The sequence below is a fragment of the Cololabis saira genome, chromosome 14, assembly GCF_033807715.1.
Source record: "Cololabis saira isolate AMF1-May2022 chromosome 14, fColSai1.1, whole genome shotgun sequence".
Classification (NCBI taxonomy): Eukaryota; Metazoa; Chordata; class Actinopteri; order Beloniformes; family Belonidae; genus Cololabis; species Cololabis saira.
Window position 1 is genome coordinate 47,243,932 of NC_084600.1, and position 27,037 is coordinate 47,270,968.

The 27,037-nt window shown below is 41.0% G+C and overlaps 1 protein-coding gene across 1 annotated transcript in view; it reads right to left on the bottom strand.

Annotated features, from left to right (window-relative positions):
• Positions 1 to 27,037, bottom strand: part of LOC133459427 (CD166 antigen homolog) — a 47,069-nt gene that overhangs the window by 1,950 nt on the left and 18,082 nt on the right. The window contains exons 2-13 of the mRNA XM_061739329.1: positions 26,094 to 26,200; positions 25,763 to 25,982; positions 25,224 to 25,285; positions 14,517 to 14,604; positions 13,610 to 13,780; positions 9,634 to 9,758; positions 6,585 to 6,717; positions 3,095 to 3,291; positions 2,816 to 2,939; positions 1,663 to 1,787; positions 1,454 to 1,580; positions 348 to 456 (exon numbers count right to left, since the gene is read on the bottom strand). Coding sequence (XP_061595313.1) covers positions 348 to 456; positions 1,454 to 1,580; positions 1,663 to 1,787; positions 2,816 to 2,939; positions 3,095 to 3,291; positions 6,585 to 6,717; positions 9,634 to 9,758; positions 13,610 to 13,780; positions 14,517 to 14,604; positions 25,224 to 25,285; positions 25,763 to 25,982; positions 26,094 to 26,200 — 1,588 coding nt within the window. The remainder of the gene's footprint in view (positions 1 to 347; positions 457 to 1,453; positions 1,581 to 1,662; positions 1,788 to 2,815; positions 2,940 to 3,094; positions 3,292 to 6,584; positions 6,718 to 9,633; positions 9,759 to 13,609; positions 13,781 to 14,516; positions 14,605 to 25,223; positions 25,286 to 25,762; positions 25,983 to 26,093; positions 26,201 to 27,037) is intronic.

Here is a 27,037-nt window from a genome sequence, read left to right on the forward strand (position 1 = left end):
CACTTTAAAGATATCTGGCCCCATCTAGCGTTGTGAATGGGTATAACGTCTAGACCCCGAATGTAAGACGACCCCCACTTTTTCAGACTTATTTCAATGTAAAAAACACTGTCTAATATCCGGGCCGATACGGTACGTCTGAACGTATTCTGAGTTGAATAAAGTTCAACTTAGCGGACTGTTTAGTTTCACTTTATAAGTGTTTAATTCAGCAGGTTTTAGATCTGGGGTCTCCAAAGAATTTCATCAGTTCTTATTCTTTTCTTCCACTTTGGTTTTGTAACAAATAAAAACAGAGAACTTGTTTGTTGGACTGGAGACGTGAATGTTGGAAACATCAACGGTACCTGAACTTCCTCATGCACAACCAGCCGACGAGAACCAGAACGATGAAGATCAGAACGGCCACCACACCCCCGATGATCCCGGCCTGGTTCTGGGAACCGGCTGGCGGTCCTGCAGACGGACAGACGGACAGACGGACAGACATCAGTGAAACCCAAGTGGAACCTTCTTCACTGAACGTTTGATCTCTTTGCTGGGCTACAAGAACCGGTTCCATTTTCATCGAAACGTTAGACAGTTTCTTTATTTTCTGTTTTTCCTTTCTTTTTTTAGATGCTACCTCTTTAGGTTTGCTTTTCATTTTTTGTTGTAATGTTCTGTGTGTTATGTGTCGGACCCCAGGTCTTGCTGGAGCTGATGGGGATCCAAATCCAACCATTAAAAGACCTCGGTACCAGTCGGTGCTACTAGATCAGGGGTCGTCATCCCGCGGCTCTAGAGCCACATGCGGCTCTTTAGCCCCGCCCTAGTGGCTCCTGGAGCTTTTTCAAAAATGTTTGACCTTTTTTTTCTTTTTTTTCTCCTTTTTCTCCTTTTTTTTCTTCTTTTTTACTTTTTTCTCTCTTTTTTTCTTCCTTTTTCCTTTCCTTTTTAATCTCGACATTTCAACCTTTGTCTCGACATTTCGACTTTTTTCTTGACATTTCAACTTTTTTCTCAACATCTCGACTTTTTTCACAAAATTTTGACTATTTCCTCGACATTTCGACTTTTTTCTCGACATTTCGACTTTTTTCCCAAAATCTTGACTTTTTTCTCGACATTTCGACTTTTTTCCCAAAATCTTGACTTTTTTCTCGACATTTCGACTTTTTTGCCAAAATCTTGATTTTTTTCTCGACATTTCGACTTTTTTCCCAAAATCTTGACTTTTTTCTCAACATTTTGACTTTTTTCTCGAAGTGCATAATGAAAAAAAAAAAATCTTCCCCCCGTTATAACTAATATAGAAACATGCAGCATGTGTTTCTTCATTCTAAGGCTGATACAAGACTTTTAATTTTTTTGTGGCTCCAGACATATTTTTTTTTGTGTGTTTTTGGTCCAAAACGGCTCTAAAACATTTTGGGTTGCCGACCCCTGGGCTAGATGAATAAGAGGTCTCTACCAGAGATGCCGATGCTCCTCTTGTCTCCTCCGTGCAGGTTCCTGACCGAACAGCTGACGGTGATGTTGGAGGAGACGACGACCTGGATGGTCTGGACCGCCGTCCTGTCCAGGTACGACGTTCTCACCTGGAGACAAACAGGAAACCTTCAGGAGCTGCAGAAGTAGCAGCCGGTTCTTCACCCCGACCGAACCCTGATCCAGACTCACCGCCGTGGCGTTGAGGCTCCACGTGAACCGGGGTTCTGGGTCGCCCTCGGCCTCACAGGTCACGGTCTTCAGGGTCGGCTGGTCCGGATCCTGGTCTTGGGTCAGACGGGAGATCACGGGAGGTCCTGGTGGAAAGAGAGAGTTACAGAACATCAATAACAGGTCTGGATAGGTAGAGGCTGATGGTGGAGGACGTAGGACAGGGATATTCAATTGGCGGCCCGCGGGCCACATGCGGCCCGCCAGGAGCTTTTATGTGGCCCCTGGTCATATTTCAAAAAAGGGGGTGTTTGTTGAAAAAAAAAATATATATATATTTTTTTTATATTTTTATAACTGGTGTTAGGATATTGGGCATTATAAGGCTCATGCACATCTTCACACACCCTGCATACACTGTTTGTTTATTATTTGGCAGATTGGCACTGGGTCGATACGTCACAAGGGGGCGCGGCTATATAACGTCATCACCCGGTGACGAGGACAGGATTGTTTGAACCAGGTGGCGGCTGGCGTGTTTTGTGTGGTATGCGGGTCGGGAGTCACTGACGTTACGATTCACACGGAGGCTAATACTCAACCGGTAGCTGATAGTTGTGCACACGGTGAGAGGAGCGGAGCTTCGTGTATGGAATGTTATTATGACTGAGACGCGTGCGGCATCAGAGACGTGCAGCGACAGAGAGATGGACATATGAAGAAAACATAAAAAACTCCTACGGGAAAAAAAAAGGATAAAACTGAAAACGTAATAAAAGAGAATCCGGAGCGGGATTGGATACCCGCATCTGAACTGAACCTAACCAGCACCTCGCTTCGGCTGCGCCGGCCAACGACTGTGCTGGCCGTTGCCAGCAGGTGAGTGGAGGTTCTGTTATTGTGGAACGGTGCCGGTTTCTGTTGTTTATTTTAGTTTGACACGCACACACACACACACATACATACATTTCAGGTCAGGGTTATGTCCTACTTAACGGGGTAGTAGGTTTTAACTTGTGACACTGGCTACTATGGACTGAAATGCTTGTGCTCAATGCTTAATATAATATTCAAATAAGGAAATCTTGGTGGAAAGTGGTGCTTTACTGGTCCCACGTGACCTCTGACCTCCACGTGACCTCTGACCTCCACGTGACCTCTGACCCCCACGTACCTTCCACCAGCAGCTGGAAGCTCCTCTGGCGTCGGACGCCGGGAACCGACCCCTCAACCTCGTAGAGTCCTGCGTCGTCGTAGCTCAGGTTTGTTAGCTCAAGCTGCTGCAGCGGATCCCCGTCCTGGAAACAGAAACCACTTCCTGTCTCATCGGGGACCACTGGATCAGGGAGACCACCACTGGATCCAGCTGATCTCACATCTGACCACGGACAGACGGACAGACGGACAGACGGACAGACGGACAGACGGACAGACGGACAGACGGCGTGCTTACCTTAGTCCACCGGACTGCAGTCTCCTCTGAGCTGTTCTTCTGGACCCTCAACGTCAGGTTCTGGCCCAGCAGCTTCAGGACCGACCCGGAGGGACTGAGGTCCCGGTCCAGGTCCTGGTCCCGGTCCTGGTTCTGGTCCTGGTCCTGGTCCTGGTCCAGGTCCAGGTCCAGGTCCAGGTCCAGGTCCAGGTCCAGGTCTGAGGAGGAACCACACAGCCAGTTCAGAGTCCAGATCCAGGGTCGTGACCCCTCAGCCTGTTTCAGTTTTATATATAGACCTGCGTGTCGTCTGCATAGCTACGGTAGTTTATACCAAGACCCTGTACAGGCTTCGGTCTCCTGGTGACATTGTAATATATATCTGCATGTCATCTACTAGTGTTGTCTAGTCTTTGGGTCCAGCTATCATTCTAGTTTTTATTAGTTTTAGTCTCGTTCATTCTCCTTTTAGTCGTGTCAAGTTTCAGTCGACTAAAAGTCTGAGCATTTTAGTCTCGTTTTAGTCAGAATTGTCCATTTTAGTCTAGTTTTAGTCAAAGATTGTATTGATCCAAACCCATTTTACAATTCAAACAAGCTTATCTTATTATTATATTATTGTTACCTTATAGACTCAAGAATACATTCATTCCAGATACAGAAGACTCTCATTTGAATTTACAACATATTTATTTTTCCACATTTCTCCCTGTCTTTTTCTTACGGAAAAGTATCAGGGCCAGGCAGGAGAAAAAATATTTGAGAAGGGAAGATTTTTTTTTATTGTGCACTTCGAGAAAAAAGTCGAAACGTCGAGATTAATGTTGAAATAAAATTTCGAGAATAAAGTCGAAATTTCGAGAATAAAGTTGAAATTTCAAGAATAAAGTCGAGATTTAGAGAATAAAGTTGAAATTTCAAGAATAAAGTCAAAATTTCGAGAATAAAGTCGAGATTTAGAGAATAAAGTCGAAATTTGGAGAATAAAGTCGAAATTTAAAGAATAAAGTCGAGATTTAGAGAATAAAGTTGAAATTTCAAAAATAAAGTCAAAATTTCTTGAATAAAGTCGAAATTTAGAGAATAAAGTCAAAATTTCGTGAATAAAGTCGAAATTTCAAGAATAAAGTCGAAATTTCGAGAATAAAGTCGAAATTTCAAGAATAAAGTCGAAATTTCGAGAATAAAGTCGAAATTTCAAGAATAAAGTCGAAATTTCAAGAATAAAGTCGAAATTTCGAGAATAAAGTCGAAATTTCAAAAATAAAGTCAAAATTTCGTGAATAAAGTCGAAATTTCAAAAATAAAGTCAAAATTTCGAGAATAAAGTCGAAATTTCGAGAATAAAGTCGAAATTTCAAGAATAAAGTCGAAATTTGGAGAATAAAGTCGAAATTTAAAGAATAAAGTCGAGATTTAGAGAATAAAGTCGAAATTTCGAGAATAAAGTCAAAATTTCGTGAATAAAGTCGAAATTTCAAGAATAAAGTCGAAATTTCAAGAATAAAGTCGAAATTTCAAAAATAAAGTCAAAATTTCGAGAATAAAGTCGAAATTTCAAGAATAAAGTCAAAATTTCGAGAATAAAGTCGAAATTTCAAGAATAAAGTCGAAATTTCGAGAATAAAGTCGAAATTTAAAGAATAAAGTCGAGATTTAGAGAATAAAGTTGAAATTTCAAGAATAAAGTCGAAATTTCTTGAATAAAGTCGAAATTTCAAAAATAAAGTCAAAATTTCGTGAATAAAGTCGAAATTTCGAGAATAAAGTCGAAATTTCGAGAATAAAGTCGAAATTTCGAGAATAAAGTCAAAATTTCTTGAATAAAGTCGAAATTTCTTGAATAAAGTCGAAATTTCAAAAATAAAGTCAAAATTTCTTGAATAAAGTCGAAATTTCGTGAATAAAGTCGAAATTTCAAGAATAAAGTCGAAATTTCGTGAATAAAGTCGAAATTTCAAGAATAAAGTCGAAATTTCGAGAATAAAGTCGAAATTTCAAGAATAAAGTCGAAATTTCGAGAATAAAGTCGAAATTTCGAGAATAAAGTCGAAATTTCAAAAATAAAGTCAAAATTTCGTGAATAAAGTCGAAATTTCAAGAATAAAGTCGAAATTTCGAGAATAAAGTCGAAATTTCAAGAATAAAGTCGAAATTTCGAGAATAAAGTCGAAATTTCAAGAATAAAGTCGAAATTTCGAGAATAAAGTCGAGATTTAAAGAATAAAGTCGAGATTTAGAGAATAAAGTTGAAATTTCAAGAATAAAGTCGAAATTTCGAGAATAAAGTCGAAATTTCGAGAATAAAGTCGAAATTTCGAGAATAAAGTCGAAATTTAAAGAATAAAGTCGAGATTTAGAGAATAAAGTTGAAATTTCGAGAATAAAGTCGAAATTTCAAGAATAAAGTCGAGATTTAGAGAATAAAGTTGAAATTTCAAGAATAAAGTCGAAATTTCGAGAATAAAGTCGAAATTTCGAGAATAAAGTCGAAATTTGGAGAATAAAGTCGAAATTTAAAGAATAAAGTCGAGATTTAGAGAATAAAGTTGAAATTTCGAGAATAAAGTCGAAATTTCGAGAATAAAGTCGAAATTTCGAGAATAAAGTCAAAATTTCTTGAATAAAGTCGAAATTTCAAAAATAAAGTCAAAATTTCGTGAATAAAGTCGAAATTTCAAGAATAAAGTCGAAATTTCGAGAATAAAGTCAAAATTTCAAGAATAAAGTCGAAATTTCGAGAATAAAGTCGAAATTTCGAGAATAAAGTCGAAATTTCGAGAATAAAGTCAAAATTTCTTGAATAAAGTCGAAATTTCAAAAATAAAGTCAAAATTTCGTGAATAAAGTCGAAATTTCAAAAATAAAGTCAAAATTTCGAGAATAAAGTCGAAATTTCAAGAATAAAGTCGAAATTTCGAGAATAAAGTCGAGATTTAGAGAATAAAGTTGAAATTTCAAGAATAAAGTCGAAATTTCGAGAATAAAGTCAAAATTTCTTGAATAAAGTCGAAATTTCAAAAATAAAGTCAAAATTTCGTGAATAAAGTCGAAATTTCGAGAATAAAGTCAAAATTTCTTGAATAAAGTCGAAATTTCAAGAATAAAGTCGAAATTTCAAAAATAAAGTCAAAATTTCGTGAATAAAGTCGAAATTTCGAGAATAAAGTCAAAATTTCTTGAATAAAGTCGAAATTTCGAGAATAAAGTCGAAATTTCGAGAATAAAGTCGAAATTTCGAGAATAAAGTCAAAATTTCTTGAATAAAGTCGAAATTTCAAGAATAAAGTCGAAATTTCAAAAATAAAGTCAAAATTTCGAGAATAAAGTCGAAATTTCGAGAATAAAGTCGAAATTTCGAGAATAAAGTCGAAATTTCGAGAATAAAGTCGAAATTTCAAGAATAAAGTCGAAATTTCGAGAATAAAGTCGAAATTTCGAGAGTAAAGTCGAAATTTCAAGAATAAAGTCAATATTTGGCCTTTTTTCTCAGCATGGAGACGGAGCTCACAGTTGACGTGGACAGTCCGGGAGTCCTGCAGTCCCTCGTCCCCCGGCAGAGAGCAGTCGTACTGGCCGGCGTCGTCCCGGCGGACGGACGGCAGCGTGAGGGAGTCCTGGTTCTCCACCACAGTCTTCCGGCCCTGAAACACACCAGGAAGGACAGGCTGAGTCCTGGTTCTGGTCTCAGCGGAGTCCCGCAGGGACCACTGACCGGCCCACTGCTGCTGCACTCACCTGGGTCTATTACAGCCAGACATAAATCATCATTTCATTGTTATGCAGATGATCTACAGATCTATCTGCCACAAAGCTCCTGCTGGAATGTATCGCTGACATCAAGCAGTGGTCGGCACGCAATTCTTTACATTTAAATGAGGACAAAATGGACTGCATTGGGTTTGGAGACACCGTGACGGCTGACTTTGGCGCTTCGTCCAAGAAAAAAGTCGAAATGTCGAGATTAATGTTGAAGTACAATTTGGAGACAAAAGTCGAAATGTTGAGAAAAAAAAGTTGAAATGTCGAGGAAAAAAGTCGAAATGTCGAGAAAAAAGGCAAAATTTCGACTTTATTCACGAAATTTCGACTTTATTCTTGAAATTGTATTTCTTTTTTTTTTTTTTATTGTGGCCACAAAATTTCCAACAATATTCTTACATCATCATTTTTCTCTTTTTCTACTTTCTCCTAATATAGGTTGTATAATTTCAATACAAAAAGACAAAATGGATAAGAAAACAAAAAAGAAAAAGAGGAAAGAAAAAGTTATGGCCATAGAGTTATACAATTCAGTATTATCATAACAAGAACCAATTGAACATGGGGGGTCTCCACACATCACATTTCTCAAAAATAAAATAAAATGTACAAAATTATTCAGTAACACAATGATAAGGTTAATCAAAAATCTGATCTTATATGTTTGACATAACCAGTCCATTTAGACCACATCTTGTAAAAATTCTAAGTTTGTATTTTGAGAGAGAAGGACAATTTTTCCACGGCATATATATCTCGAGACACATCCAACCATTCTTCTATTGTAGGTGGATCTGGTTTTAGCCACCTTCTTGAAATAGTTTGAAATTGTATTTCAACATTAATCTCGACATTTCGACTTTTTTCTCGACAATTCGACTTTTCCATTGAAATGAGTGGCGTGAGCGTGGCAGAGCTCCGAGATCGTCCAACGTTTGTTGGAAGTTAAACCTGTTCAAAGGCTCTATCGTTTTGCATAAGTTTGATGAGCTGAAAAACTGGACTCCCTAAAGGGGAGTTTTTACCTGCCATTGTTTATGTTATTTTTATGTAATAATCGCTCAGGGGTTTATGTTCTGGTGTCTGGAAAGATCCTGGAGAAACTTCTGTTGTTTTAGACGCAGAGGTGTCAAGTAGCGAAGTACAAATACTTTGTTACCTTACTTACGGTAAGTAGAAATTTTGGTTATCTATACTTCACTGGAGTAATTATTTTTCAGACGACTTTTTACTTTTACTCCTTACATTTTCACACAATTTTCTGTACTTTTTACTCCTTACATTTTAAAAACAGCCTCGTTACTCTATTTCATTTGGGCCTTTAATAAAAACTATCCAGTTAAATTGCTCCATCCGGATAGAGTGAATTTGGTTGTGGTTGTTTCAGATGTTCTTGTCCAGTTTTGTTCTTACATCCGTTCCCTCAGATTCCTGCAACTAAACTTGGATGTACATTCCAATACAGGTTAGGATAAATGATAACATGAACATGAAGTTTGACTTTTTGCACCATTACAATACTTATAGACAACTAGTCATCATATCTGCTGCTCTCTGAAACACATGTTAATGCTCAATAGTACACATATATGCTTCTTTAATATATTTATATTAACACATGTTAATACTCAATAGTACACATATATGCTTCTTTAATATATTTATATTAACACATGTTAATGCTCAATAGTACACATATATGCTTCTTTAATATATTTATATTAACACATGTTAATGCTCAATAGTACACATATATGCTTCTTTAATATATTTACATTATACTAAGATACATTTATTTTCAATGGCTTTTGTCCTTAAAGGCTTTTTCCCCCTTACATTACTTTTACTTTTATACTTTAAGTAGTTTTGAAACCAGTACTTTTATACTTTTACTTGAGTAAAAAACTTGAGTTGATACTTCAACTTAGTGCTGGGCGGTATACCGGTCCATACCGAATACTGGTGTTTATTTTTCTTATGATAGTAATGTTTCATATACCGTAATACCGGTGAGTTTGTACAGTAGCTACACAACGTTGGGAACGTAGCGCGGCACTACGTTCCGCCGCGCTGCGTAGCGCCGCTGTTCCACCGAAAATGGCAAAAAAACACTTTGGGTGTTCGGTGGAATAAGTGGGAAAAAACTAGTAACGGCGTTGTAAAATAAGGAAATAGACTGGCCGCTCCGTAACGGTTGCACCACAAACATAAATCGTTGGCCAACCAAAAAGTAACCCCATAAGAATTTTACCAACATTCACCAGGAGGTGGAACCAAAACAACATAATGCTGGAAATTAAAACATTTTCAGTTTTTTATGTTCAATAAATATTTTCTACCTTGTAATTTTGTAAAAGATTTTTTTCTTTGAAAAGCCTAAATCAAATGTATTTGATTTGATTTGACAGTAAAATAGGCCATTCTAAGCCAATTTACTGCAGCAATTCCTTTCCAAATCATTAGAAAATGTGGTTAACACCCAGTTGTGCATGAAAAAAAAATAGCGTGATATACCGTGAAACAGATATCGTTTTGAAAAATACCGTGATATACATTTTTGGTCATACCGCCCAGCACTACTTCAACTTCTACAGGAGTATTTTTAAACTCTAGTATCTATACTTCTACCTGAGTAATGAATGTAAATACTGAAGACACCTGTGATTAGACGCTATATAAATAAAACTGAGTTCAAGTCCTGAACAGCCGACCATGGACCTGTGATGTTCAGATTTGATCCAACAGCCCGTGAAACTCCTTCCATTGTGTAGTTTGTTTGCTGTTTTCTGCAGACTCACCTGGAAGGTGAACAGGAAGGAGGTGGGGGGGGGGTTTCCGTCTCCGTGACACCTCAGGGTGACGTTGATGCCCTCCACGATGGGGGTGCGGGTCAGAACCTGCAGGGTGACGTTCTCCGACGGATCTGGGGGGTCGGGAGGGGAAGGAGAAGTTTACCATTAATGTCTCCTGCTCAGACTCAGAGCCTCCGCAGGTAAGTAAGTCAGTAAAGTTTATTTCTATAGCAGCTTTCACAGACGACAGAATGTCACAAGGTGTTTCACAAAAAGTAAAACAACATCAATAATAACACGAATAAAACACTAAGATAAAGGTAGAAATACGATAAAAACAAGACAATACCAATAAAAAACTAGAATTAAAGCTGCAAGCAGCGATGAACGGGCCCTCGCGCGTGCAATTTGCACCAATTATGGTCAAGGACTCAAAACTAAGTCCGATGACACCACCCACCACTCTTTATGTCAAACCATTCAAAAGTTATGGTAGAAAATAGGAACTATGAAATATCAACCAATCAGATGAAGGAGCGGGGCTAATTTGCACCAATGAAGGTCAAATACTAAAAACCGAGTCTGATAACACCACCCACATGTCTTTATCACAACCCGTTCAAAAGTTATGGCAGAGAAAAGTTTTCTAGGGGGCGCTGTTGAGCCGTTAGGCCACGCCCATTAAAGCAGCACAACGTAACTTTCAGCTTTTCTGAGTTTGGCGGCATCTTTTGGACAAAAGCGGTAGTGCTTTACCAGAAAAAACACAACGTTTCCCATGAGCACCAACGCGTACTACTAGCATTGAGTAATCTCAGTTTGAACACACTGAAATAGAAGGTTTTTATTTGTTTTTTTTTATTTGTATGAATCTGTGACTTATTGGTTTTAAAACACACTGAGACTCAGCCTAAAGCCTGATCTAGTGCAAGTTCAAATTTGATAACAATACCACAAAAAATTTGTATTTTACACATGTTTTTGTAAGATTATGTCTTACAAAGACTTTTATTATAACAATAATAAAACTTTTGAACCGTTGAACATACAGTCTCAAGACCTACATCGTTGTGTTCAGCATTTCATTTGCTGTACAATGGCACCATCTTCTGGGCGAATGCTGCAACTGCCGAGGTTTTTCTCATGACAAAAGCCGGACGTGCTCGTCCCTCCCCAACACAGACGCTCATTCGCTGTGAGGGGGGACAGGAAGCTCCTGATTGGCCGGATGAGCTGTCAATCAATGTAGAGCGTACGCTCCATTTTAGCATCGCGCTCTCCCGTCTGAAAACGTGCAGGACGGAGGAGTTACAGACGTGTAAACGTAATAACATGTGCTTCTCCGGCGACGGTGTAGATGAAGAGCGGCTGTTTGTGGATATTTACTGGTATAATAATGTATTTTGGACTAAATACTTTACTGGATAGGATCTAATAGACATTTGGTTTGTACAAAATTTGTAAAAGACCTAGTTTTGTACATTTTGGAGTGAGTGTGCACCGAATATGGGCTGGAGGGGGTGAGAGCTGGAGGGGCTCTTAAGACAGTCCAATTCAAACGTTAGTTACCGTATTGGCCCGAATATAAGACGACCCCGAATATAAGACAACCCCCTCTTTTTCAAGACTCAAGATTGAAAAAAGTCTTTTTGAACACCCAATTCAATTTTTATACAGAAAATAATTACAGTACATCTGAAACAAATGATTATAACAATATATTCGAGAAAAAAAGCCTGTTATTTTGCCTCATTCAAATCATCATCTTGAAGTTTGCATCATAACTGGCCGATCTTCAACCAGCTTTTTCCAGATTGTCGCTACGTTTCTCCACTTTCTGTTATCTCTTCTCTTATTTTCTTCTCCTTTCTTTCTTATACTATTTTTTATTTTTCTTCTTCGTGACAGTAGTTCGCTTTGGCCTGGAGAGTTAAATTCAGCATTGGCTTTAAAGATATCTGGCTCCATCTAGTGTTGTAAATGGGTATAACGTCTAGACCCCGAATGTAAGACGACCCCCACTTTTTCAGACTTATTTCAATGCAAAAAACCCCGTCTTATATTTGGGCCAATACGGTATATATTTAATGGTGATAATGGACCTTATTGCCAGATAAATAAACGTTCATCACATGTGTTCAGCAGGATCCAGTCAGGTCTTCAGGTCTGGACTGGACCAGGTTCTGCTGGTTTCCTGCTGACCAGGCGTCCGGCTGCCGCCAGCCCTAACCCTAACCCCCCCCCCTAGGAATGCCGTCTGAGTAAAAGCTGACTTTACGGACAATCGGGTCGGTGTGAGACAGAACAACATTTACGGAGATCAGATTATCCCGTTAGGGAGACAAAGATGCTCAGAGTCAGAACAGAGTCGTCCTGCACAAACTCCAGGGAGACAGACGTCTTTGTTTGGAAGTTCTGCACTGCAAAAAACTCAAAATCTTAGCAGGAATATTTGAGTTTTTATTTTGTAATCTACATTTTAGTGGTTTTTATTCCTCTACGATATTGCATTATATATTTAATTATCGTTATCGTCACATGACCAGCATTTTCGTTGTGTCTCGTTTTCCTGGTGATAAAGGTTCGTTGACGACGATATTTAGTCATAATTTTCGTTGACGACAGCGACTCACAGTAAGCAGGAAGTGGGGGGTTCTACTCACAGTAAACAGGAAGTGGGGGGTTCTACTCACAGTAAACAGGAAGTGGGGGGTTCTACTCACAGTAAACAGGAAGTGGGGGGTTCTACTCACAGTAAACAGGAAGTGGGGGGTTCTACTCACAGTAGACAGGAAGTGGGGGGTTCTACTCACAGTAAACAGGAAGTGGGGGGTTCTACTCACAGTGGACAGGAAGTGGGGGGTTCTACTCACAGTGGACAGGAAGTGGGGGGTTCTACTCACAGTAAACAGGAAGTGGGGGGTTCTACTCATAGTAAACAGGAAGTGGGGGGTTCTACTCACAGTAAACAGGAAGTGGGGGGTTCTACTCACAGTAAACAGGAAGTGGGGGGTTCTACTCATAGTAAACAGGAAGTGGGGGGTTCTACTCACAGTGGACAGGAAGTGGGGGGTTCTACTCACAGTAAACAGGAAGTGGGGGGTTGTACTCACAGTAAACAGGAAGTGGGGGGTTCTACTCACAGTAAACAGGAAGTGGGGGGTTCTACTCATAGTAAACAGGAAGTGGGGGGTTCTACTCACAGTAAACAGGAAGTGGGGGGTTCTACTCACAGTAAACAGGAAGTGGGGGGTTCTACATACAGTAAACAGGAAGTGGGGGGTTCTACTCACAGTAAACAGGAAGTGGGGGGTTCTACTCACAGTGGACAGGAAGTGGGGGGTTCTACTCACAGTAAACAGGAAGTGGGGGGTTCTACTCACAGTAAACAGGAAGTGGGGGGTTCTACTCACAGTAAACAGGAAGTGGGGGGTTCTACATACAGTAAACAGGAAGTGGGGGGTTCTACTCACAGTAAACAGGAAGTGGGGGGTTCTACTCACAGTAAACAGGAAGTGGGGGGTTCTACTCACAGTAAACAGGAAGTGGGGGGTTCTACTCACAGTAAACAGGAAGTGGGGGGTTCTACTCACAGTAAACAGGAAGTGGGGGGTTCTACTCACAGTAAACAGGAAGTGGGGGGTTCTACTCACAGTAAACAGGAAGTGGGGGGTTCTACTCACAGTAAACAGGAAGTGGGGGGTTCTACTCACAGTAAACAGGAAGTGGGGGGTTCTACTCACAGTAAACAGGAAGTGGGGGGTTCTACTCATAGTAAACAGGAAGTGGGGGGTTCTACTCACAGTAAACAGGAAGTGGGGGTTTTACTCACAGTAAACAGGAAGTGGGGGGTTCTACTCACAGTAAACAGGAAGTGGGGGGTTTTACTCACAGTAAACAGGAAGTGGGGGGTTCTACTCACAGTAAACAGGAAGTGGGGGGTTCTACTCACAGTGGACAGGAAGTGGGGGGTTCTACTCACAGTGGACAGGAAGTGGGTCCAGCCTCACTTCCTCCCGGGTTTCCAGGAACTCGGAGACGCAGCTGAAGACGGCGCCGGCGTCGGCCCGGGAGGACGAGAACCGGAGGACGGAGGAGGTGGTGGACAGACCGGTGGACGGACTCAGCTTCAGGCTGGGGGTGACGGAGACGCCTGGAGCCACACGGGGGAAAAAGTAGAAACGTCAAGAATAATGTTGAAGTACAATTTAGAGAAAAAAATCGAAATTTCTGGAATAAATACAATAGAACAAGACTATAATAGTTAGTCTCAAACATAGCTTCGCGGTAGATATGCTGCTATAGGCTTATGCTGCAGGGGGGACCGATATGTTCCACTGGGCGGTGCCTCTCACCCTTCTTCTCCTCTCCTCTTCCCTTCCTCTCTTCTCCATTTCCATTTTTATTTATTATAAATATCTCATATCCATCATTTTTGTCCATCGTACCTGTAGTTTCTTGTGCCGGCCCCCCTTTTTTCTCTTTTGTGCATGTTTGCAGGCCGGAGCTTTAGGAGCTGCGTTCCCGGCCCCCCCCCCCCCCATCCCGTGTCATCCCGTCGCTGCTTCCACATGCCTGCACTGGCTGATTTATGGTTCCGCGTTGCACCAACGCAGAGCTACGGTGTAGGATACGCGGGGACGTGAACGTACGGTGCGCGTCGCCGCGTACCCTACGCCGTAGGCTACGCCGTTGATTTAACGCGGAACCATAAATCAGGCTTAACATGGGCCGCGCACTTGTCAGTTTTCTTTTCGTCTTTTCAACTGAGCAAACACATAAACTGAGGGTGCAATGCTGATGCTCCCTCGTAGAACCGGGCCCCCGGGGGGCCCCCGGAGCCCCGGTCCCCCTGATCGTTACATGGCCGGGCCCCCCCGGATCGTTACCTTTCCCATCATGCTCCAGCAGCCTCCCGTCCTTCCACCATGTGACGTTAGCGGGAGGGTTGGAGTCGGACGCTACGCAGGTTCCAACCTGAAGAAGAAGAAGAAGAAACAACCGGATCAACGGAGGCTTGAAGAAGAGACAACAATATTATATATATATATATATATATATATGTCATGCCCGACCACAGAGTGTCACATTCGTTTTATACGTGTTTCGGGTCGCTTCTTTTTTCCCGGTTAAGACGTTGACCTGAAAAGCCGTCTGAATAAAGTAATAATAATAAAGAACTCCTGGAACTGAATCCTGTGTGTGCTAACGGCTAACGGAGGAGCCGCATCTGTCTGTGGGCCCTCTCGTTAGGGCCCTCTCGTTGGGAGCTCCCATTGGTTTCTTATTTATTTGTAGACCAGGGGCCTCATTTAAAATGGAGTGCGTAGGATTCATGCTAAAAGTGCACGTAAACCCAAAAGCCGAAAATGCCGGGCACAAAAAAAAATCCGTATCTATAAAACCGCGTGCATGCACACTTGCACGCACACTTGCACGCAATTTTCGCAATGTGCGCAGCTGAATCCACCTCATATCCCGCCCTCTACACGCCTACTTTTTACCATAAAAGCATATGAATGAGCCTACTGAGCATGTGCAGCGCCACCTGCAGCCTGTTTGGCGTCAGAATGAATGAGACGTGTCCCGCCACCGTGACACTGAGTTTCCCGGAGACTTAGATCTAGATGTTGTAGAGTATGTGGAGGACCGGAAAACCTCATTATTTGGTGGTCACAGTAAAAGTTAGAATAAGTATATAAATAGTATACAATAAAATAAAGCGAGTGAGTGCCAGCACGCCGTTGCTGCCCGTTAGTGCCACGGCGCAATTACCACTGGGGACAGGGGGGACATGCCCCCCCCCCCACTTTTCAAAATCATGTATTTGTCCCCCCCACTTTACAGTTTAAAAACTAACGGTAGGCTCAGCCTGTGATTGCAAATCCTCAAGACTGTCTGTGCGAAAGCGATGCGAAGACGGGAGCGGAGCCCCGCTCACCCTCCTCCCTCCCGTCTCCCCTCAGAGCTGCTCAGGGCTGATTTATGGTTCCGCGTTACACCGACGCAGAGCCTACGGCGTAGGGTACGCGGCGACGCACACCATACGCCGGATCCTACGGCGTAGGCTCTGCGTTGGTGTAACGCAGAACCATAATTCAGGCTTAAAAGTAAACACAACATGCAAGCACCCGGCATGACAGGCAGACACACATGGGGAGAAGAGACTACCGTATTTTCTGGACTATAAGCCGCACCTGTATATAAGCCGCATCCACTCTATTTAAAAAAAAAACAATAAAAAAAAAGATATGCAAGCCGCAGATATTTATGTTGTTAGATTAGATATTTACTACATGTACAGAAGGATTTTGAACTGTAAATGATGTACATGTTTGTACCTAAATAGATCCTTTTAACACGGCAGAAACTTTGCTGATTAAAACGGGACAGAACCAAGAGAAAATAACCGGTATTTATTTATCTATTCATCTGTTTGAAATCTGCTTCTACTTTTATCTGCTAAAGAAGAAGTAGTGTATTCTTCTTTGCATTTATTTTCTCTTAGTTTTGATTCTAATTCCGGTTAGAGCGCCCCGAGTGGTGGAAGAAAAATCCACAGAATAGAAACCTTTGTATAAGCTGCTGGTTGAAAACCTATGAAAAAAGTAGCGGCTTATAGTCCAGAAAATACGGTATTTCTTTAATTTTTTATTTTGTTTAAAACTTTATCCTTATGAACGCAATTGTTATATAGTCCAACCTTATTTTAATTTTTAATCAGAACACTTTCTTTTTTCTTGGCGTTTTAAAGTGTTTGTTGAGTGAATGTGGACGCAGTCACTGGGAGTATGACATGAATCTGGCTTCATTTCACCACCTCACAGCCTGCATCGCCAGTTCCCCGTGTCTTACGTAAATTCTTACGGGAGGGTGAGGGTTGCCGTAGGGATCCGCAGATTTTTCGGTTAGTTTTTTCTTTTTAGATCCGAGGATTTGCGTAGAAGGTGGCTTCCGCAACTTTCAGGCGCTTTTTCTGCGCAAGCAAGCTTTATAGATGAGGCCCCTGAACTGGATCATTCTGAATCCTTGTGAGCAACATAAGAGACGATCGACTGTGGACGGACACGGTGTGGCCGGCCGTGAGGTCACCGTGGTTACCGTGAGGTTACCGTGGTTACCGTGGTTACCGTGAGGTTACCGTGGTTACCGTGAGGTTACCGTGAGGTCACCGTGGTTACCGTGAGGTTACCGTGGTTACCGTGGTTACCGTGAGGTTACCGTGGTTACCGTGAGGTTACCGTGAGGTTACCGTGGTTACCGTGAGGTTACCGTGAGGTTACCGTGGTTACCGTGAGGTTACCGTGGTTACCGTGAGGTTACCGTGGTTACCGTGAGGTTACCGTGGTTACCGTGAGGTTACCGTGAGGTTACCGTGAGGTTACCGTGAGGTTACCGTGGTTACCGTGGTTACCGTGAGGTTACCGTGGTTACCGTGAGGTTACCGTGGTTACCGTGAGGTTACGGTGGTTACCGTGGTTACCGAGAGGTTACCGTGGTTACCGTGGTTACCGTGTGGTTACCGTGGTTACCGTGAGGTTACCGTGGTTACCGTGGTTACCGTGAGGTTACCGTGGTTACCGTGAGGTTACCGTGGTTACCGTGAGGTTACCGTGGTTACCGTGGTTACCGCCCTCAGAAGACATCAGGACCATCTATTCAAGTCCAGATAAGACCAACACAATAAAAGTACCGGGTCGTGTTAGAGAGAACTCTTCTCTCCTTTCACCCTAAAGGAGACGAGCAGTCGAGAGAGAGAAAACTCACATCTTTCATCTCTGGAAAAGGGGACACTTGAACTTGAACTTTGTTTTATTTTATTTCAGTTTTTTGTTTTCTGAAAGAGCTCTATTTTGTAATCTATGTTATATTTTGTTTATGCAAACACTTGCACTGCCATATAATTGCTGCTGAGGCAATAAAAGCCGTTACTGTTCAACTTCACGTCCACTCTCTCCTCGTGAGTCAGTTCATTCATTTAAGACATTCATCTTTATTCTGAACCTGGTGAATGTTCGTGTCATTATTATAGTTTAGATCTACAGGACTGTCTCAGAAAATTAGAATATTGTGATAAAGTTCTTTATTTTCTGTAATGCAATTAAAAAAACAAAAATGTCATATATTCTGGATTCATTACAAATCAACTGAAATATTGCAAGTCTTTTATTATTTTAATATTGCTGATTATGGTTTAAAGGACTTTATCACAATATTCTAATTTTCTGAGACAGTCCTATATAAATATATTATAATATATATTATGAAGTGACGACATCCCAAAAGCCAGAATATCAACACAGCAGGAGAAGAAGAAGAACAACAAAGAAGGAACCGGAAGAAACGCTAACGCTAACGTTGCAGAGTGAGGTTTTGATGCTGCAGACAGAAATACAGATCATTTCTGTCTGAAACTCTCTGATTATCTGATTCAGGTTAACATTCAACACAAACTTCTAAACTCAGACCGGCGTGTGTGAGTCAGACGTCGGGGTTAAAGGTCACCGATAGCAGCGCTGCCGTCTGAGAATAAGATAGAGATAAGAAAACATTCCTGCTCTGCGGTTTGATTTCACTTCCTGCTCCGCCGTGAGTCAGCGGTGACTCGCCGACACCGCAGCAGGAGCTGCAGGAGATTCTGCAGCTCCTGCTGCAACAATGGACGCTTGAATGGAGCATTCCTTCTTACTGACGTAGAAAACAATCACACGTTCATTCAGGGTGGGGTCCCTGACTATGGGCTCAAATTAATGCCATAAGTATTTTGTATCTGTAAATAAACTTTGTACTTGTAGAAATATTTTGTGCGTGTGCAAAAAATTTTTGTAGTTTAAAAAAATATTTGTACTTGCAAAACATATTTGTACTTCTAGATACAAAGCTACAAACTTTTTACAAAGCTACAAAGTTTTTTTACAAAGCTACAAACTTTTTTTCAAAAGCTACAAACTTTTTTTACAACTACGAGTTATGGCACTGTTTTGACGTGCCAAAACTAACAGCCAATCAGCGATCTTTGGCACGGGTTTCAAAGCGTTTCTGGAGAGCCAATCAGCACATTGCATCTCCTACTGACGTCGCCGCCATATTGGATGTTCAAGACTGCTCTGTAAACTAATACAAGTAAATGGACTTATTTTCATAAAGCGCCTTTCTACAAAGAAATGTACGTTTTACGTCTCATTTATTCATTCACACACGCACTAATATACTTGGAAACCGTTAGGCACCAAATATAATATATTTAATTTTCTCAGATGGCAAAAATAAGAACTTTATTGATCCCACATAGGAGTAATTCATGTTATATCAGCTATAGAGAACAAGGTAGTGCCGAAAAACTATATATATCCCCCTCACAAAAATAGAGACATATTTTTTTATCAACAAAACAAATTAAAAAAAATTCAAATAACAAAATAACATATTTGAACCATTAATATCCCCCCTCACAAAAATAAGAAAAATAGAGAAACATATTCTCTCATTAACAAAGCATATTTTACATTTTTATACATTACATTACATTTTATTGTTATTGTTATTTTATTGTCTGAAAAATGGTTCAAATATGTTATTTGGTTATTTGATTTTTTTTAAATTTGTTTTGTTGATAAAAAAATATGTGAGAAAAAAGTCGAAATGTCAAGAAAAAAGTAAAAATTTCTACTTTATTCACGTCATTTTGACTTTTTTCTCGACATTTCAACTTTTTTCACAAAATGCACAGTAAAAGAAAAAATCTTCCCAAATATTTTCTTCTCCTGCCTGGCCCTGATTCTCTTCCTTATGGTCCCTATATAAGTGCAAGATAAGTAAAGAAAAAAACAAACAAACAAAAAAATACTATCCAGATGCACCAGATGAACCGTCATAGTAACCGTGGTAACCATAACCCCCGTAACATCACACCTGACTGCAATTAAAGTTCTCATTAGATAACAACTGGAAATCAGACAAACCCCCAGAAACCCAAACAGAGGATCAATGAACTTGCATCATATAAAACTCCAGAAAAAATATTGTATTCTGTTAGAAAAAAACCTTTGACCTTATTGGAACTTTTTTGGATTTCTTGCCTTTATTGGACTAATAATGATCTGAATCATTTACTGCATTAATGAATGTGTTTTTCAGGACTCGATTATTTACTTTATTATTAATTTGTTCCAGTATTGATATGCATATGTGAAAAGAAGTTAAATGATTTTGAATGATGTAATGACCATATGAGGGAGGGAAGGGGAGAGGGTTGATTTATTTATATTTACTTATTTATTTATTTATTTATTTATTTATTTATTTATTTATTTATTTATTTATTTATTTATTTTTATTTATTTATTTATTTTTCTTATTTAATTTTTATTATTTTTTCTCTCTTATTATTATTTATTTATTTTTGTTAATTATTGTTATGAAAAGTAAAAAAGGGGGGGGGAAATATTGATAATGATATTGTTATGGTAAATCTTTTTTATTATTGCCCTCAATAAAGATATCTAACAGCATTGTTGTTCCCTGGACAACTCATTTGTTCAGGGAACAACAATAGACGTTTACTGCCATAGAACATTCACACGTTCATCCAGGGTGGGGGACCTGACCACAGAACCTGGAAATGACTCAGTGTTTAAATTTATCACGTTTACCGGCTCCTGTTCAACACTCAAGATTCTTTATTGTTCATCGTTCGTAATTCAGATCTAAATTAAAGGAGCTTCATGGCGGCTGGTCCTTGTATAAGTGTGAGATAAGGAAAGAAAAAAAGAAAATACTAGACGCCTCTAATTCACCGTAAGAATTGTTACAGATTACTTTAGTAATCCTGTATTTGAGCCGGTCTTTGTACGTTTTGACCGTATAGAAACGTAATTATTACCGTTGTAAGAATGAGATGAACCTGCTGGATCTACTGCCCTGACTGACTAACAACTGCTGCTTTTATTATTTTACCTCTTTTCTTATCATTTTATTTGTTAATTATGTTTTAATTGTGTCTTGCTGCTTTTAATGTTGATGTAAAGCACTTCACTGCAAAAACTCAAAATCTTACCAGGAATATTTGTCTTATTTCTAGTTAAAATGTCTCATTTTTAGTCCAAAAAAACAAGAGTCATTACCAGAAAAATAACTTGTTATTTGACAATTTTCACCTGTTTCAAGTAAATTTTCATTTGAAATAAGTAGAAAAATCTGCCAGTGGGACAAGATTTATCTTCTTATTACAAGCAAAAAAATCTTGTTCCACTGGCAGATTTTTCTACTTATTTCAAGTGAAAATCTACTTGAAACAGGTGAAAATTGTTGTTTTTTCCAGTGATGAGTCTTGTTTTAAGTGTAATGAGATTTTTTGACTAAAATGAGACATTTTAACTAGAAATAAGACAAATATTCTTTAGATTTAGAGTTTTTGCAGTGTTTGAATGACCTCGTGGTGAATTGTGCTACAGATAAACTTTAACGTCATCTGGACCAGAATTCCTCCTCATTTCCAGCTCCAGTTCTTGTTCTTTTGTTTCCACAACAACAACTCACAGTTTCAGGAACTGTTTACGCACCAATTTGCTCGGCATTTCATGAAAGAAGTTAGTGTGTTTAGGTTAAAGAGCAGTCAAATGTTTGGACACATCGGCTCGTATTTTCACTGCAAACTGGTTGAAACTGGTTCAAATCACAGCTCCCTTGTCGAACCAACGCAGACCTCCCAATTCTCCCGTTTTGGCGGGAAACTACCGTATTTTAAGGCCCAATCCCAATTCCCCTTCACTCGCCCTTCTTTTCTTCCCTAACCCCTAAAAAAGAAGGGGGAGATTTTAGGGCACTTGAGATCTAGGGCACTTGGCCCAGGTGCCTGTCCCATTTCTCCTACTCCCCCTCGTTTTCATCCCTACCCTGATCAGGAAGCTGAGAGCCAAAAGCTGTTTTAATTTCAGCTGTAGCGCTGTTAATATGCCACTTTATTAAGTTGTAATATTTTTTCAGGGGTAAAAGTAACCGTTAAGATCCCCAACCTGGGCTCAGTTTATCCAAATAACGCATGTTAAGAAATTTGACCCGATGTTTTCGGAGATGAGAAGAGCCGCCGGCCCCGGGGAGCAGCAGCAGCTGTTACCATGGTAACAGCAGCAGCAGCTGTTACCATGGTAACAGCAGCAGCAGCTCACAGCCCGAGAACAGACGTGATCGCTGGGACAACCTGCTCCGTCGTCCCGGGAGAGAAACCTGCAGCTCTGTTGAGAATTACGCTGGCTGAAATAAATCATTTAGGAAGATAAATGTTGGTTTAATAGATGAAATCTAACAGTTGTAGCTACGCTTGTCCGAAATTTAGAGATTTCTGTCTGCCGGCTCCGGAGCTGATTTAATGGTTCCGCGTTAAATCCACGCAGAGCCTACGGCGTAGGGTACGGGGTACGGCGTACGGCGCGCGTCGCCGCGTACATCGACGCAGAGCTTGAGGCGTAGGTTACGTAACCTACGCCGAGGGCTCTGCGTTGGTGTAACGCGGAACCATAAATCCCTTTATTCTGGCGTGATCTTCTGCAACGTTATCTGAAAGTGTGTAAATTACCCAGATAACAGCTGGATTACTTTGTGGTTTCTGAAAACTATTATATCAGAAACATCCAAATAAAATTTGACGAGTCACAGGATTATTTCTCTATATTTCTCACAAAAAAATGCTTGCTCCCTTGGTCACAATCTGAGTCTGCAAATGATGTTTGCCCTCGGTAGGTGAGTCAAATCGACGCAGAGCCTACGGCGTAGCTTACGTAGCCTACGGCGTAGGTTACGTAGCCTACGGCGTAGCTTACGTAGCCTACGGCGTAGGTTACGTAGCCTACGGCGTAGCTTACGTAGCCTACGGCGTAGGTTACGTAGCCTACGGCATAGCTTACGTAGCCTACGGCGTAACCCAACAGCCTTTACTCCGGCGCGATTCTTCGCGAACAACGGACAAAAAAGGGATTATGTACATTCACTGAGTGAATATTATGAAAGTAAAATATACATTTGTTGCTAGAAATGTAATCAAAATGCATTTTTATGCAGAAACTAACTCAAAATATTGATTTATTCACTAAGAAATGTCCGCCATGTTTTTTTTTGGATTCAGTCTGCAAATGACGAAGAAAAGCACTCTGGGAAATTTTCATAGCCCCTCGCTCGCGAAGTCAGCATCTGAAAACCCTCGATCCGTAGGGGCTATCCTCACCCCCTCGCCCTCGTTATGCCCCCTCCCCCTTGGTGAAAAGAGGAATTGGGACACCACTACCCTCACGGGAACGCGCAAAATTTAGGGGTAGTGAAGAAAACGAGGGCGAGGGGGAGAATTGGGACACAGCCTAACTCTCTTTCCCGCCGTCCTCCCGCATTACAATTTTCCCGTAAATGTCCTGTTTTATAATATAATCATTTTTAAACAGCAACCTGAATTGTCACTAAGAACTGCTGCTAGCTGTAGCCGGGGTGGAAGTTCTCCGAGGTTAGTGGAAATATCTCTAAAAATGGGATTAAATGTACTTTCCTGAAGAGGAGCAGCCACTAGGGGGTGTCACCATTTGTTTGGTTGTTTTTGAAAACCTTATGTCCATAACTAACATGCCAAATATCAAAAACTTGTCACCAAGTGCACAATCTTTACGATTTTTGACAGATTCCCTCCCAGCTCTTCTGCAGGTTCCTCCACCTTCCACCGTTTCATGGTAACAGCAGCAGCAGCTCACAGCCCGAGAACAGGCGTGATCGCTGGGACAACCTGCTCCGTCGTCCCGGGAGAGAAACCTGCAGCTCTGTTGAGAATTACATTTAGGAAGATAAATGTTGGTTTAATAGATGAAATCTAACAGTTGTAGCTACGCCTGTTAAGAAATTTGCTCCGAATTTTCGAGATTTCTGCCTGCCAGCTCCGGAGCTGATTTATGGTTCCGCGTTAAATCCACGCAGAACAGCGTGGATGGAACTGCACCTCTTCTGCAGGTTCCTCCACCTTCCACCGTTTCATCGCTGACTGACTTTAGTGCTGGTTTTTCACCCTGAAACTCTGTTGTTCCTCAGTGATATTCAGTCCTGAAAGCAGCTTTCATCACCGCGACTCTGGATTGTTTGGACGCGGCTGAACGCATCACTTCCTGTTTTAATGAGAAACCGTTCAGGCTCCGACACCGGACAGAAAATGAAAGAGATCCTGTCAGAGAAAGCTGTGGAGTTTCTGCAGTCACGTCTTCCTACCTACAGTTATTTAAAAAACTAGCTGTTTTTAACCTGAACTGAGCTCATTACTGAAGCTACTCCTAAATTAAATACTCACTGGATCTACTGCCCTTACTTTGAACAACTTGTGCTTTTTATTATTTTACCTCTTTTCTCATCATTTTATTTCATTTTATTTGTTATTTAAGCATACTCGTAAATTAAATACTTTTTGAAAACCACGCACAGTTACAGATAAGCCCTGAATGCCGGTATTTATATTTATTTATGTGGATATTTATGTAGTATATATTATATGTTGAGAGGGATAGTTATAATTATGTAATATATGTTATATATTTATTATGTATGTAGCATACAGTATATATATTTATAGGGATATTTATGTAGTTTATATAGTGTATATTTATATAGATTTGTATAATATTAGTATTTTCTATATATTGATATCATATTGATATTTTCTATATACTTATATGGATAATTATGTAGTAATAGGCATGTTTACGTAGTATTTATATAGATTATATTTATATGGATATTGTGTAGAAATAATAATAACAATAATGTAAATTCATAGACTTATAAAGGAGTAGGAGTGTCTGTCTTTCACTGACAGACACTTTCACAGATACTCCTTTTTCAAACCTATGTGAATATGAAGATGTTACTGTTTATCTTTATTTTTTATATACATGTTCAAAATTAATTCATTCATTCAAACTGAAAGAAAGCTGAGCCTTCTGGAACCTTCCGGAGCTGCAGTACAGTTAACAAATCTAACCCCGAACTACACAAACTTTTACTGGCTCAGGCTAGTGGTGGCGTCCCACAGGGCTCAGTACTCGGCCCTCTGCTGTTCTCTGTTCTTTTACAGGTCAGTGGTGGCGTCCCACAGGGCTCAGTACTCGGCCCTCTGCTGTTCTCTGTTCTTTTACAGGCTAGTGGTGGCGTCCCACAGGGCTCAGTTCTCGGCCCTCTGCTGTTCTCTGTTCTTTTACAGGTCAGTGGTGGCGTCCCACAGGGCTCAGTACTCGGCCCTCTGCTGTTCTCTATTCTTTTACAGGTCAGTGGTGGCGTCCCACAGGGCTCAGTACTCGGCCCTCTGCTGTTCTCTATTCTTTTACAGGTCAGTGGTGGCGTCCCACAGGGCTCAGTACTCGGCCCTCTGCTGTTCTCTGTTCTTTTACAGGCTAGTGGTGGCGTCCCACAGGGCTCAGTACTCGGCCCTCTGCTGTTCTCTATTCTTTTACAGGTCAGTGGTGGCGTCCCACAGGGCTCAGTACTCGGTTCTCTGGTCTCAGTTATTCAGAACTAGAATGGAAATCACCATTTTCATCCTGATAATGCTCGTAAAACCCTCAGAGAAAGTCTCTTACCGTTGTCAGCTTGTCCTTCAGCAGAAAGTCAGCCTGGTCCAGAACCTGAACGGACGGTTTCTCTGCAAACACAGAAAACAGATTCAGTTTCTGAAAACTCAGAACAAACTTCTGGAAACATCATCATTTACAGACGGATGATTGGTCGTAAACTGGCAATAATTTGTACGGGTTTATCACTTGATGGATGGATGGATTAATGGAAGGTATGTATGTAGGTAGAGGTCGAAAATGTCGAGATTAATGTTGAAGTACAATTTCGTGGAAAAAGTCGAAATTATGAGAAAAAAGTCAAAATGTTGAGAAAAAAGTCGAAATGTCAAGAATAATGTACAATTTCGAGGAAAAAGTCGAAATGATGAGAAAAAAGTCAGAATTTCATGAATAAAGTGGAAATGTTGAGAAAAAAAGCAAAATGTTTACTTTTTCTCGAAATTGTACTACAACATTGATCTCGACAATTCAACTTTTTAGGTAGCTAGCTAGTTAGCTAGTTAGCTAGCTAGTTAGCTAGCTAGTTAGCTAGGCCTGGATCTTACTGTGCACTAGGACCCGGACCGGGAACTCCTTGATGTTCTCGGACGACACCAACATGCAGGTGAACGTCTTCTGGTCCCGGAGCGTCGCCTTGGAGATTAGCAGGCTGTAGCTAGCATCCAGGCCGACCCGCGCGGCGTAGCCGTCCGTGGCCTGGACAGTCGGGTGCTTGCTCCGGATCTTTTTGACCAGCAGGTCGGCAGGAGAACCGTTGTCCTTCTCCTGAGGACAAGGAGACACCGGTCAGTACCGCGGACCTGCGGTCCTCGACCGAGGATCGGACCGGCCGAGACTTAGACCGACCGGAACACCGGGTCGTCGACGGTAACTTACATATTTCCACTTGATTAAGATGACGTTCTGGGTTCCGGCAGCCACTCCGAGACACGGAACCGTGATGGTCTCGTCGTACCAGGCGGTGACCAACTCCGACCCGGACACTGCAACACAAACAGCAGGATTTAGCCCAGGGGTGTCAAACCCGCGGCGCACGAGCCACACTGTGACTTTATTTGATGGTGCAGTGAAAGACAGACACGTAGGAAGTGGAGGCAATAATAATTAGTACAGGGGAAGGTTTACATGAGTCGCCTGCTCAACCAGTTGAACTATACGAATGCTAGCGCTCGTATTTGTGACGGCAATAAGTTGGAGGGAAAAAAATCAACTCTCAAAATGACGGAGAAAATGCACGGCCAAACGAAAATATGAAGATAAACACAGACGTTTTTAACAGAGCGGGAGAGTTAATATTTATAATATGAATTAAATATTAATATTTAAGCAACACATCCCGACAGGCCGTGGTATACGCTCATTATATCACAGCTGAGCGGCGTCTCCGGCCCGACGCCAAGTGATGTGATGCTTTTATAAAACAGTTACCAATAATGTAAATATGAAAGAGGAATACACAATCAATGTTATGTAGTTTTTGATTAATCAGAAATACATATTATCCAGTAAAAATATTCCCACTGTGTAAAACAATAGTCCATCTCTCCAGATGTAGCTCCGCATGTCGGAGACAGGAACTCCTCCATCCATCCATCCATCCATCGTTAGCTCCTCCCCGCTAACGTTAGCTCTTCCTCGCTAACGTTAGCTCCTCCCTGCTAACGTTAGCTCAGCCTGCTAACGTTAGCTCCTCCCCGCTAATGTTAGCTCCTCCCTGCTAACGTTAGCTCCTCCCTGCTAACGTTAGCTCCTCCCCGCTAACGTTAGCTCCTCCCCGCTAATGTTAGCTCCTCCCTGCTAACGTTAGCTCCTCCCCGCTA